General features: G+C 39.6%; 1 protein-coding gene across 1 annotated transcript in view; it reads right to left on the bottom strand.

Annotated features, from left to right (window-relative positions):
• Positions 1 to 15,366, bottom strand: part of SPTBN5 (spectrin beta, non-erythrocytic 5) — a 97,229-nt gene that overhangs the window by 41,990 nt on the left and 39,873 nt on the right. Inside the window, exons 32-33 of the mRNA XM_050711324.1 lie at positions 12,392 to 12,595; positions 11,051 to 11,200 (exon numbers count right to left, since the gene is read on the bottom strand). Coding sequence (XP_050567281.1) covers positions 11,051 to 11,200; positions 12,392 to 12,595 — 354 coding nt within the window. The remainder of the gene's footprint in view (positions 1 to 11,050; positions 11,201 to 12,391; positions 12,596 to 15,366) is intronic.

Below are 15,366 nucleotides of genomic sequence, written 5' to 3'. Positions count from 1 at the left end.
TTAGGACATTTTATATTAATCCATGTACATCTCTAATGCACCATGGTGTTTGTTAACTCCTTCCTGGCGCTAAGAAAATTGATTACACAATTACTACCATGCATTCTGTCACTAGTTAATGTTTTCTCAGATGCAAAAGAAAAAACAACGTAGTTATGTATTGGCAACAAAAAAGAAGATATTCTGCAGGTTAGTAAGCATTTATGCTTTTCCTGTGGATTTAATTGCCCACAATCACTTCCCTTATTTAATTGCGAGATAATGGCAAGAAAAAACAAACAAACAAAAAAAAACAATTGTATGCTCTGATAAGACATAAAAATTACTTGTGGACAAGATTTACAGTGTAGTGAACACAAATGAACGGAATTTTGAAATTCAGTCTCCTACAAGGGGCTGCATTTTTCAGCTTGGACATGGCACTGTGTGATCAATTATGTGAGCTAATGGAATTATAAATATTTGGAAAAGGATGAGAAATTCCAACCAAAAACTACCTGGGTAAAGTGCAGAGATGGAAGAAAGATTTGAGATCAGTGATGTAGTGTGAAAAAATTAAGCAGCACGGAAAGAAACAGAACAGAATGAGCGAAACAACACAACAGCTAATATTTTCAAAAGAGGACTGTTAAAGAACGCAGGCAAATCTGTGACTCAAAGCACAGAGGAACCCTCTGGATGTCCCCCTGCTCCCACCTGAGGGCCCCACTGGAGCTCAGCCCTGGCCCCAGCCCTGCCAGAGCTGCACTGAAGGGAGGCCTGAGCCTGGCCCTCGTGGATGGCCCAGACTGCTCTCATTACCTTGCTTTGTCACTGTGATCTCTAGCTGGTTGATGGACCTTGTTATCGTCACCACCACTTCACTCTCCTTGGCAACCGTGGCTTAGAGAACTGACAGCTAGACTTGGCCTGACTTCCTGGTTCATTTTTGGGACTTAATGAGAGGAATATTTTGCACATACAGAAAAATGTGCAGAAGGATATCATGCCTGACCAGATGTTCAAACTACTCCGTACTAATCCACTTGAAGTACCAGAAGACAGGTGAGCAAATCCCATAACAGTAATCACGGCCAGGAAGAATGGAAGGCCACTTAAAACTGGCCTACATTTTTAATAAGTCTGGTCCATAAATCACCAGGATGCATAAAGAAATACGTTATCAATAATACTTCTTCTCTATTAAATACAAATCCCACCAGAAGACAGATATTTTGTTATTCAAACTTTAATCCTTTGATCTATCCTACTCATCAAGTGTAGGAAATTGTGACAGAACTTTTTTAGAGTGTTTTTAAGGTTTGTTTTGCCCTTGTGGAAGAAAAACCCCATACATGCAGGCTCTAGGTATGTTTGTTCTACTGCTGTATTAAGCCACTTATAATTAACATCCATTTTTCACATTACAAAATTAACATCACAAAAATTAACATCCACTTTTACACTGAGGAAAAAAAAAAAGCTATCTGTGGAATCTACTTGTTTCTGTTTTCTGTATATAAGCATAGAGGCACATACTACATCTCTACATTTGTGTTTTAAAAGCTAAAGGCACTGTAGTCTCTCTATCAGATTTTGTGAATTATCTATCATTTTTTGTCAAAAAAAAGATTTACCTGAAGAAAAAGAAAATTCTCTTAATTTTCCACATATCACTTCAGGACCTTTATTTAGTGACTGTTAGCAGAAACTGCAAACTTTGTGATACAGGAAGAAATAGTCATTAGTTTTCCTGCTTTTATAATCTGTGGTGGGAAAAAAAGACAAGGGACATCTACTGATAAAGATGGTTACTTCCCTTGGAAAGGAGAATGGAGGCATTTGAGATCAGGGGTGTGGGACAGTGAGTCATAATCAGCTGCCACTGGAGTGCTCAGTGCCTTGCTCCTACTGCAAATCACTGTACACAAATAATACTGAGCATTCAAAGCCCCATTCCCTGAGCTGTTTCAACAGTGGAAAAAATGCTTCTGTCTTCTGAAAACTTCATAACAGGCCCCTACAGTAGAAGCTCATGCAAATGCTCCCGAGAGCCCAGGTTTTAATACTGAAAAACGCTGCAAAAGAAAAGTGGCTGTGTGCATTGCAGGAGAGGCTACGGCAATGTGCTTAGAAGAAACCAACCCCAGCAGCACAAGCACTGCTACCTGGAGAGCTCATGAGATAAAATGCTTCCATTTGTCCTTTAAACAGAAATCTTACTCTAGCAATTGCTAGAATCAGAACTGCAATACTTTTCATTTAAGCATTTGTTATACCAATCTGAAAGCAGCATGAAAACTGGCTCCCACACCATGATGTTGGCCCTTGGCCAATTACATCACTTTTTGGCACAGGGAATAGCCTGAGACAGGTCCCCAAACTCCTGCTTTGAAGGTGATGTGTTAATTTCAAATACAAAAACACCGCATAGCTCTCCTCAGGTAACCTACCAGGGTCTCCCACAGTACACAGCAGGTATAAACTTTCTTTCAAGTTTGTTTCCGTTATGAATCATAGCTAAACATCGGGAATTTAACTGTCAGCCACAAAAAGCACCAAAGACTTGTCCACTTGCTATATAATGGACTCATTTTTAAGTGAAGACTTGTAAAGACACTTAAAACCACAAAACGGACTTGGCTGTTTCTGAGATTTGAAACAGAACATACAACAAGTAGCCAAGTTATTAACAGTGTGAAGGACAGAAATGGAGGTTTTAACTCTATTTCAAATGGAGTTTTTCACTATTTCTGAGCTAACTGCAGAGATTCAGCCATGCTGTCACAATAAGACCTCTTCTGTATGAGTTAATACAGAACTAAATGCAAAGTGCATCTCAAAACAGATGTTCCTTTTAAATAAAATAGCACTATGTACACACTTATGTGACAGCACAGGTCTGCTCTACCTTTTGGAGAAATACTAAATGAAACATTTTAGTCATTAGGATAATTCTGCTCTCTGGATGGCACAACTTCACATTCATACAGACACACTGGAAGCTGCCACAGTCCTGTAAGATATCTGTCTTCCAAGAAATGTCATTTTTACAACTCTAGAAGAAAAAACTATTTTAAGTATTTGCGTGAATCCACTCCCTTCTCCTGTTTCTGCTCTTCACATTATAACAAGCTTAACATATTTTGCTCCCCACTGCCTGCCCTGGGCTTGCTGCTGAGGTTGCTGGAACTCCACTGAAAATTTTTGATCTCTAAGCATGCACTAAAGGCCAGAATTACTCCCAGACATAAATGCCTTCACTTCAAGTGTGTAATCAAGTCCAAACTCTCTGCCCAGACACATGACAACAACAAGGTTTGGTTTGATCTTCTTCTGATAAAAGTAAATACAAAACAAAAAGAAAAAATAATTACATTTGTTTTAGCAAAGTAAATATATGTACTTAATACTGAGATAACATATAGCTCATGACTAAGTTATACTATGCTTCGTTCCAGGAAAAGTTATGGTTATAGTATGATACTTTGCTATAAGTGAAACAAAACACACCAAGTCGTTTATAAAAAATACATGCACCTTTTCTATCATACTGACATCACTGTTTTGTTGGCCTCTCATTTCACAGCACAAATGCAAAATTCTAATTTTAAATGTATTAAAATTTTTCTTCCCCCCTTCCCACCACATGCTATCTATTCAGCATAAGAATATGATTATCTGGTATTGGAAAGGTATACGGGAGAAATACAGATCAGTCAGTGTTTGTTTTCCCTTAAGTGTTACAGTTACATCCTCTGACCTATCCCATGCATCAAAATTCCCAAGCTCTGCCCCTATCCTGTAACTGGTAGGTGTTAGACCAGAATCCTATGCCCTTACAACATTGTCATTAAAATATTTACTTACAATACATTTATCCAAAGGCAGATTAAATTCCTCTTAAAATCCCCTTAGTTTCACCACTAGAGACTTTGCTGGGACGTCCAAATTTGACAAGCAATGGAAACTAAATTCCCCACTTTTCCCTCAGGAAAGGGCGGTATCTCTCTTTTTCAAAGGGAAAAATTGATTTCTTCCTGCACACTTAAAATATACTGGCTTTTAAAAACAAGGATTACGTTAAAAGTTTACAAACCCAGGAATTAACCATTTAGAAATACAGCACAATATGACAAATGAGAAAATAAAAACAGTGTAACAGAACAATGTAAGCAAAACTACACTGAGGATTTGTCCCAGGTCCTAGACTGACCAGCAGAGAGGAAAACCAGTTATTGGCTCTAAAGTCTTGAACCTTCAAAGTGTTGAGCACTACAGCCCAATTATGCAAAACCTGTAAGTACATGCACAGCATTGTGCATGTCAAGTTGACAGCAGTACACAAATGGTTAAAAGGGAACACTTATTAAGTGCTGAATCCGATCAGAGCACTCAGCTTCATTTAGGATGGACCAAGCAGCAACTGCAGCCTTGGTGACAGCAGAACAGGAGTAGCTTTCTGATTGCCCCTTAAGTCATCTTATAGGTAGTAGGAACAGGGCAGGAAGCATACAAGAAGGAATCCAAATGGCTTGATTAATGCAACTTAAAACTTATGTTTGCAAATGTTCCTAGAATGGAATGGAAATCTTCACCACTCTCCTCCCAGATCCAAAGGACGCAATGTTGACAGCGATAGATGGACACCATGAACCCTCTGTGTGTCTGTGAGCTGAGGACGCTGTGTGAGTTGGTATGTTTGTCAAAAGGTCATCAGGGCATACACTTTTTAGGGTGCACGTTTCCTGGGAAGGCCTCAAACCAGATCTTGCCCAGTGCTGCTGGGTGGAAAGCAATCCTGAACAGCATACTGGATTCACTGATAAAGAGAGGTCAGCTCCAATCCCCACAGGGTGAAGAGGTGGACCAGCTATATTGGAATCATGTGTTCTGATGAAGATTGTTGGACTTGGGCTTCTTCTAAATTCTCTTACCACCTGGATAGGCACTGCAGTCCAAGGGGTGGCAAGTATCAGGGTGATTTTGGAAACCTTGTGGTGAGCAGGTGTTAGCCCATCACATGGCATCTTCCCAAACTCTGGCCTTGATGAAGGGTGGTTCTGAAAGACAATCAGCTCTGGATCTAAATCGTTGCTTGTAACCTCATTCCCATGAGCTGGATTTTCTCTTCCAGTCAGCGCAGCAGGGGACAGCCAGATATCTCTGGAGACGGACTCCTGGGGAAAGCCAGGATACTTAGAGGAAGTCACATGAAACCTCGTGATTTGAAGGGCTGGAGACCCACCTGAAGGGAAGCCTGGTTTTGGTTTCTGGCATCCTGTTGGGAGACCAGCCGGTGTTTCAGGCACCTTCTCTAACTGTGGCATGAGAAGACTTGAATGAACATGATTGCTTCCACGGGAATCTGCTCGAAAAGGCTTTACCGTCAAGCTGCAAGTTGAAATGTAAAGCTTCATTGAAGCATGGAGGTCTGGCATTTGGACATTACACTGACTACAGCCTTGTTGAAGTGGGAGAGAATCACAAGGTTCCAAGGATGCATGCCGATTTTTGCTGTGGACTGTTGAAACAGCCGGAATAGCAGACAGATCAACATCTAGGCGTGATGTCCAGCTGGGTGGAGCTTTGCAGGAAAGAACATCGGAGGGCAAAGATACAGCTAGCTTCAAGGGTTTGTTTGTTTCAGGAGAAACATGATGAACGCTTCTATCTCTTTCTGAATATTGCTTGTAAGATGCAGGTGTTGACCAAGTGCCAGAACCCCCATATCCACGGCCCTGAGGGTCTCTGGGAGGACTGGAAAACCTGGATATCTTATCAGAAGGATCAACACCGTCAGTGGTGTTCCCAAAACCTTTCCTCCGGTCTGTGTGTGCCAGGACGACATCTAGCCTTGAACAATAAGCTCCAGAAGATGCACTGCTTGGTGATGACGCACTGCTTGGTGATGAGCTGGCACTTCCTGGAGCCATCTCTGCAACTGATTGACCAGTGGGAGGATGCCAAGCTGATGCTGGCATCTTTTGGAAAGGCCCGTCCCGCACAGCAGATTCAAAAGGAGGAGGTGGGGTCATTTTGCTGGAAGACAGAATCACTTCTGCAGTGGAGACATAGACGTGTGCAGATGAAAGTTTGCAGTCCCTGCATGACATTCTGCAGCTTAGTCCTGCAAAACCGAAGCCACAAAAGCTTGCCTTTTCCCCTGTTTTTAAAAGAAAATCCTAATCCTTTTTCCTTTGGTACTGGAAATTTCCATTCTTCTTCTGAAGCAAAGGAATGAGAGCTTAATAAACATTCTCCAGGAAAAAAATGATTAAAAAAAATCCACATTCAAAATAAAACCACATAGCTCTTCTAGTACTGCTACCACCACCTATCACGTCTGCAAAGTGATATGAGAGTGGGATGGGCAGAAAGATAAATTACGGAGCATGAGGCTCTGCTCCCTGAGTGTTCTGACTGAGTGAGACTGCAGACAGAGTAGGAGGGAGCCAAAAATGCTTGCCAGAGACAGCCTGTGAATTTGCTGTTATTTCATCCATGAAAAAAAGGAAAGCAGCTAACCTGAGCAATGCATCTGCTGCTGTGAAAAGATTAGAAAGGCACAGAACGTACAGGACGCTGCTTCTGCTCGTCCTGTAGCAAAAATGATTTTTTTCTTCCTTCTCTTTTTCAGCTGTTGCTTGTCTGCACTCCGAATGGCAAGATCTCAGTTTGCAGGTCTTAGGAGAGTTTCCTACAACAGTTCCATGCAATGGCACAACTGAATTAATAATAAAAATAAATACAAAAAGATAGATGTTTGCCTAATTTTCTCCACATGTGCTCTATTTTCTTTAGCATAGAACAATCCTAGACTAAATTCTGCCGAAATCCTTCGAAGGTTTAAGTAACTTGGATGTAATATAAGATGCTGGCATGAAGTCAAACCTGTCACACTGGCACAGACAGCGAATGAGAGAGCAGTTCTCGGTAGCAGTTCTTAAACACCCCTCTGTTGCCTTCCTTCTTCCCCTGTGCCTTGCTGCTGGGAGAGACTTGGTCTAAGGCACATGAAGTTCTGGGAAAACAGGATCCAATAATTATGGGATGACAGGAGCTGCTCTATACACACATTTTGCAGATGTCTAACAGCAAAATGCATGTGACTTGACATGAGCGTTGCCTTGAACACAGAAGTCAGAAGAAACACAAGGGGTGGAGAGATTACTTACATTTCTTTGCCTGATGGGAATTCTTTTTGAATGCATGTTTGCTTCTGTCCATTCTCAAAGCAACAAATGACAAAATTCCCATTGGGAAAGTGGTTTGGGAGTTTTCAATTGATGTCTTGGCTGAATACTTTTTGAAACCACATTTGAAAGGGCTCCTTTCCTACCCTCCTGCCTATCTCCCTAGGGAGCAAGTCTGCGTCACTATGCAGCCATAATTTAACTCCATATAGTAGTAACAGAGCTCCATCCAAACATAATAGATTCCCCTTTCAATTGTTCTTCAAATGCAGAGAAGTAAAATACAAAAAGTGAACTGAGAAACCTCAGTTCACTGTCCGATTGTATTTATTGATCCATAAGGCAGATGGCAGCACCTGCAAAAGCTTTGTAGTTCTTGATATTCCTCCCTCATTCAGATGGGAGTTTGGCAGCTCGGGAATAACCTGTTTGAAGAATTATGACACAGATAGACAAGAGAACAAAAGAAATACAGGAATTCCAGCTGTAGATGAATCAAAATAGCACTGGCATTTCATTTCAGGGCCAGGCTAATGCACTGCATATTAAGGTAGGAGTAGAAGGAGTAGAATCCAGAAGGCAATTCCTTTCTGTTCCTCCATGAATAACAGAAAATGGTCCTCTTCTTGCAATAATTTTCTTTACTGGTTCCATTCCATAAATTCTTCAAAAGATACAGTTTAATTTGTATGCAAACTTGTAGTCTCTGGCTTTTCACCAGTGCAATAGCCTAAGCTTGCATCCTTCTCTATTTATACTCACTGTGGACTGACACTACCCTGGACTTTGAGGTGATCACCAACATTTCCAGGTCTCAAAGCAGTAAAACTGACTTAAAGTCAGCAAAATGTGGTTCAAAATGAACAGGGAGCAGTGGAATTTGTGAAGTATGGTTTAGATGTGCTTTCACTAATACTCCCCGGTTTGGAGGCAAGCTGACGTTCCTGGGCAGCTGCCTAAAAAAACCAAGATGGCAAGAATGGACATGAGAGGAATGAGTCATCATGATGGAAGAAAATAATTCCTGAAAGGAAAGCTGTTCACAATATTGGCCTAATTAGTGCATCCAGGAGTAGTGTGTGTTGAAACTCATCCTGAATGCTCACAGCTCATTGAGGATCTCTTCGTTTGCATCTCTGGAGATGAACAAATCCACCTAACAGCACTTACACATTTTCTGGGCTAAATCTAAACACCAAACCGTAAAAGTCTCTTCTAGACACTGCGATAGCTTGGTGATAGTAGGGACAGTGTCAGTGAAGGAGACATGGCTGACTATGATATCCAGATTACCAATTTAGAAATCCACAGTGTTCTGAAATTTCCCTGGTAGACTTCAGGTAGATATTTGGTCACTAATTTCAATTTCAGAGACATTTGTCTATATGGTGCATGCCACTGTGACTTACTTTTCTATTTTAAACCAGTAACTCTGTCAGCATAAAACTGTAATTCTTGTCATGCACATACCTCTCACAAAAGCAATAGTTCTTCAATCAGTTGTAATCTCCAGAGGATTAGATATAAACAGAAATGAGAAACAAAAACGTTTATGAGACTTCTTTCCATAGCTAGCGCGTTCTTTCCAACCTCAGCATTCTTTTTTAATTTTTGTTATTATTTTTTAAATTGATTGCAGAGAGCAGTGAAAGGAACATAAGGAGCATACAAGGATTGTGGCTCCCTTATTCTCTACACCTGCACAGACGAGACCAGTTTGTCATCATGCCTCTCTGTTTATTTTCTTGTCATTCTCCATGACCATAAAATGCTGTCTGTGCAAAGGGATGCTGGGAGGGACAGCCCATCCACACCTTACTGCTCTACTTTTTGAGCATTTACCCACAATGAGAACAACTAAGTACCCAGATCCTTGGAATTTCTTAGAGAAAATGCTACTAGAGAAAGATTCTGAGAACAGAGCTGCCCATTATGTTTCTCAAAGTCACAGTCTTCATTCTCAAGCTTTGCTTTGGCTGAAGAAACTTGTGGTAGAGGCAGACACTGTGGCTGACCCCACCATGAGAATTTACCCAGTCTATGATGAAAACCCTTTTTTGTGTCAGTCTACCTCACAGCATGCAGCAACAGTAAGTTCACCTGAACAAAAAAGTAATGTGAACTGCAGTTTACCTGTACAGAATATGCTGGGAGCATACTGAAATTGCCAGGAGCAACCCTTTTCATGTAAGTATAATATAGTCTTTCACAATCAGGACTCTTGACTGAGGGCGAGAAGAAACACTAGCCCATAGTAGCTATTGTATATATTTACCTCTGAGGTATGTACAGCAAAGCAGATGCCATAGTCACAGTGCCTCTGCATGCTGGCTGATCATGTTTCACGATAAGAGAAAGAATGCAGTTGCCAAAATTTTGTGGAGTTTACATTTTCCCTGAGGATGCTGCCCATGTAGGAGTTTAGCAATGTCATGTCACTGCTTGGAAGGGAATCGAGAGAGATATAATACAAATAGTGCCATTTGTTAATTAAGTAACAACTAAACATTTTTAATTGGTAGAACTATATATTATTTTATTTCAGGAACTTGAAGCTAGGTTAAATTCTCTTGGTTTCATGTCTCAGCACAAACTCAGAATGCAGAATGTATTTGCCAAATATACCCCTTGTAGGAAATCATAAAGATATGCAGTTCGTACGAGCAAGAAGAAACAGAAGAAGGCTCAAAGCTCACATGCCCCAAAGGGTTAAGAATGGGCATGGCACAGTTCAGTGCCACTTTTCCAAAAGGTTTAGTGTCAGTGGCAAAGCACTGGTGGGAATCAGAGAAAAATTCAGCACAAACAGAAAAACACTATTTTATGCTGCCAGTGGTCTTGGAGAACTAAGAATGATTTGTCCTGAATAAGAAATGATGTTGAGATACAAACTCCTTCAGCTTTGCTTCAACCCTTCAGTTTGGCAACCTTCATCACATCAATATGATTTGTAAGACAAGTTTCAGCACAGTTACAGCAATCTATCAACTCATGAATTTGCACAGAGTGACTGGAAAGGACACGATTTCTGCACTCCCAGTTTTGTAACAACGAATGTCAGAACTCTAGCTGAAACTATTTAGATAATTCCCATGAAGCCAGGGAAGTTCAAGAAAGAGGAAAGACACTTTAATATTGGTGAGAGCTTCAAGAGCTGCAAAATGATCATACAAAGAACACCTTGCTGGCTTTGCATTAACTATATCAACCCTCTCTTTTCAAGGGAGGCCTTTTCCCACTAGTTCATCTTTCTCTACTACATCAAACAGAAACTACTATTCCTCATGGTCAAATTCTTTCACAGTTGTTCTCCACACCGTTATCAACTCCTTTGCAAACTGAGAAGTCAGTTCCTTCCTGTTCCTGGATTAACTCTGACTGTCAACATCCATTTTGCATTAGTTACATTTCCCCAGCACTTTCAGTCTGAGAGGAGGTTTCCAGCAACACCTGCAAAGCAATCTTTTTGTCCTTTTTCAGACCCTCTTTACAATTCCCCTTTTTTTTTCTGCAGCCTACAAAACAATCTGCCAGTGATTAAGCAGTTGGTACGCTAAGATCTCTCCAAAGCTGACTAATACTGAACTGTTGTCTCCCTCTTCTGTCTTATATGTTAGCTCTGACATTTATTTGCAATTAGTTAGCTTTGAGGCAAGGACTATCTTTTTGTTTCTATTCCCCACCCCATAAGAAAGGGGGTTCTTGGTAAATTGCTAGTCTCCAGATACCATAATGCAAGTAAAAATAAAGTGTGTCTTGTCTATACACAGACCCAAGAATTTTAAGTGGTAGGTGCACAGTAATGTCCCTTTTAGTCTGGAAGAGTTTGAAAGCCAAGAGTCTAACTTCTTGTTTCAAGTTTATAATTCACATACCTCTTGTGAGTTCAGAAGCTTGTCCAGGTGATTCCAATCCTTGTAGAACATTTGTTCTTGATGTACTTTCTCCAGCCACTTCTTCTTCTTTTTCCACTCACTGTATACATTCTCCTTCTCTTCCAACAGAGACTGTAGTTTCTGCTGAATCTGAAAACAAATTCCAAAGAAAGACTCATGTTGGTCTTTATACCCCATGGACGAGGGTAAAGTGGTAGGAAAAGGATCAAGTGGAGCGTTGGATAAACTCCTAACATTGCACCAAAATTATCAAACAAAGAAAAGTTGAACAAGTTCCAGCACTCGTATTTGGGCAGAGAGATAATCAGAGAGGTGCCTCATCTCAGAAACAGAGGAATGACTGTTACAGCACACATGGTAGTACAAGCCAAGAACAAATAAAGGTAACTGTTTCTCAAGTGTACCTTCTGGAATCAAATCCTACTTCTCCATTATCTTTAGTCATAACAGTGCAATTATAGCACTTCGGATTAGGATAGGACAGATACTTAAATAAATTGTTAATGTAGCATATTATGCTATATTCTGCTGATATATATTTTAATCTTCGATTTTTCAACTTTCAAACTCTGTATATCCACAGATCTTCTATAAATGATTATCTCTGCATTTTGTCTACAGGCAAACTAGATTCCTAGTTACTACAGTTATACATTGCAGCATTTGATGAATTTTCAGGATTAGTCAGATGGAAGAATAATTTGCATGAACTCCACAGTCTTCTGAAGATATTCAAGTGATGTTATTGAATTGCTGGGGAGAAGTAATCCAGTAGAAATAATACTATGAAAATTTTAGGAGCTGTCTGTAATGAGTAAACAAGCATTTTCATTTCCATCTTTCATGTCTCGGGAGTTAATACACCAGCATAAATGCTACTACAGAAAATATTCCAACTGTTTTAAACTCTCTGATGTGCTTGTTTTCATTTTTTGGTTGACAGGTCTTTGTCTAGTCTGTCTGGTATGGATTTAGAACTGTGATATGAAACAGTATTTGTGTGAAAACCCAGTTTGGGAAGTGTGTAGATTTATCTCCACTGCTCAGAACATACCAAGCTTCTCCAATAAGCCCAGCTTTGCTGTGATGGGCCCTCAGGAGATGTTAGCACTCATCTACTGGTAAGGTAGGAAATGGAACAGATGTTTCTTTGCCTAATTAACACACAATGGCTACACAAATGTAGGTCATGCATATTAATATGAGTGAGTGCATACATGCATTTGTTTGCTTACAGTACTGTATAGTACAGAACGATAGTTACAGTTGTGTTGAGCAGCTGAATGTGTTTGACTTTGAACTCAAAGGAATTTCAATTACCTCTTTTGATCCTATTTCCTCATCCTGCAAGAGTGACTGTCCTAGCTGTACAACATGATTATACTTCTCTTCTCGTGCTTCAATCTCTGACAGTAGCTGTTGATGCTGGGTAAGTCTCAGACTGCTAGTAGATAGGTCCCGAATAGTCTCCTTGGCTCTCATTTCCCTTATTATTTCTGCTGTCCATGAGAAATAGTCCCACACCTAGAATCCAAGAAAATGTGAAAGTTGAGGTTAGATCTCAAGCTTGGGTTATCAGACAGGAAAATCATAGCCTGATGTTAAACTTTAAGTGAATAAAATGTAATAAAATTACAGAAATGAAAGAAAATATTTAATTAGGACTTATAGCACTGCTATGAACTTCAGCAAGGGAGGATAAAACGACTACAGTAATTTCTATGTACCATATTAAATCATACGTGATTTGTAATGTCGTAATCATACTGTGTCATATCACATCAGTGACAACATTATAACATTTATTGCCCTTTAGTCCATCATTCCCTAAGCATTTCTCACAGTTATTCCTTCACATATGATTAAACAATATATCACCCTACATTTCTGTGCATTAGTTTTGGCTAAACCGAGTTCACTCAAAACTCAGATAGTAAACATATTCAAAAAATAAAAGAGAGAATTAGAATTTTCAGGTGAAAAACAAAAGGAGCACACTAATAAAGGTGGAAAAAAAGGCATGTTACAGTTCAGAAAAAATGTTTAAGTGTATCAGGTATGCAGATTTAGCTTGTGGAACTATGACAGATTCACATAGAAACAATTCTGGAAGGAAAAAGGATGTAGTGCTAGCTTACATTTAAAATCTGACGAACCAATAAACACATTTACGGTATCTTAAAATATCTGAACTATTCAGCTGAAGCAATTATGACCAAGAAAACTCTTTAACAAACCTCTGAGAACTATATTTGGATTGCAACTGACAAAACTTGTGCAAGTAAAAATAATTTGACATTTTTGGTGAGCTTTTTTTCTGTACTTGATTAATGGCACCTTCATCAGCCCACTTTCTGTATCACTTCATTAAAAAAAACCACAGGAATGCAAGGAGCTGTATGGTAGATTGTATGGAATGATTAAGTTTAATTAAGTTTCATTCTAGTTTGTGTTTGGATTAGTTGATTTGATTCTTAGGTGGTGAATGGTCTTTTAGTTTCTTAGTGTATTTTAGAAGACTGTTACGGACAGTAAGTGCTGAAGGAAAACGCTCTTTTAGTGCAGAGAGCTAAAAATTTCTCCTGTGAATAGTTGCTGGCTTTTCCACTGAAGTAAAATACATAATGGAAATAGCTTCTTGCCTATTCCATTTTACCAATGGATTTTATCTCTATCATTAAAATCTGGTACAGCTCAAAGCTGGTAGGGAACCAGCCAGACAGGAAGGAAATAGTTTCAGAAAAGGACCACAAAATTGAACTTGGCCAATTTGGAGATTCTGAGAGTTTAGGCTTTAAACCAAGATACTTATTTTCCTATAGCCAGGGAACATCAATACTCAATAACTTCCTTGTGACTACCGTTCTTTCAAAGGGGCCCACATAGTGCACATGTTGGTGTCATTTTGACTTACAGAACTGTAATTCATGCACAGCTCAGTGTCACTGAACACACTGACAGTGCACTTGGCACAGTGCAAATGTCTAAGACTCTTTGAGATTTAAGCTAAGCATTTTGAAAAAAAAAATCCATACATCTCAGAATACTTAATGCAAATGAACTAGTCAAGAGCCAACAAGACATTATTGGACTGGCAATGCCAGCAATATTTAAGGATAGACTCAGCATCAGTCCACAGGAAACTCCTACGCAGAGAGTGACTGACACTGCGCAAATCCTAGCACAAATCTCAGAAGAGAAGCCTTAGACCATTCAGAAACACTTTGAGTCTACAATTGAATTCCGATTCCTTGACAGAGTTTCATGTAAGATTTGGTGCCCTCCTGCTGTTACTGTGTGCTGTCAGTTAGGGCCAGCTTTGCTCTTTAATCAGAGCAAGATCATACTTGATGGGATGCAAGGAGGTACACTAATGATTATGCAGAATTCTTACTTCATGGAAAAACTTGATTTATTATCTGCTTTTTAATCTATATACAACTTCATAAAGAAAAAGTCCCATGGACTGTATGTGAAATATATCAATGAAAAAAAAATCAATGAAAAAAACTGGCCAGCTGTCCCTAACATTATCAAAGCTTGTGGACCTCTTGGCGCAGCTGGAAGAGGAAAGGGAGCAAAGATGCCTCTGTGTGCTCAGTGATTTGGGGAACTGTTCTACAGTAAAGCTGCACTAACCTACCCTTATTGCTGCTGTGATTCTTAGAGCCATTAGAAATGGCTACATGATCCTGCCTTGTCACATCTAGACAGAAGGATTAGACCATCAAATTTGCCAAATCAGCTCTTCACTTCTTCAGGAATTATTGCTGGGAAAGGTGGAAATTGAGAGCATCAGGAGTAATTCTACCAGCAGACTGACAACAAAGAGACAGGGAGATACCTGAGGCATAACTCTATCTAGGCATGTCACTAGGAGTGCAGTCACCTGTTTTTTTCACTTTGTAGCCTTCTCTGTTAAACACTGATGGATTTGTGTATTTTTTTAATGTACTCACTGATAAAAGGTTAACAATGCACAATGAAAGGACCCACTTTGCCAGAGTAAGAAATGGGTTATAGGTTTGCCATTCAGATAGGATTCATGGCAGATTTCTGACAAAATTCATATCAAAGGTGTTTGTATTTTGTGTGGTTCCAGCAACAAAAGAGCACCCCTAACAACAGAACTTTGTATTGGAAATCAATAACTAAATTTATGGCATCAATTGTGAAAGAAATCAATACCAAAGTAAACTCTGAGTAACTCTATTTTAATGAATAAATCCATCAAGGTCCATCTCCTGATCAGGAGATGCATATTATATTCTGCATATCTCAGAATGCATATTAGA

Source organism: Cygnus atratus, chromosome 5, assembly GCF_013377495.2.
Source record: "Cygnus atratus isolate AKBS03 ecotype Queensland, Australia chromosome 5, CAtr_DNAZoo_HiC_assembly, whole genome shotgun sequence".
Classification (NCBI taxonomy): domain Eukaryota; kingdom Metazoa; phylum Chordata; class Aves; order Anseriformes; family Anatidae; genus Cygnus; species Cygnus atratus.
This window is presented reverse-complemented; position numbering and strand designations above follow the sequence as displayed.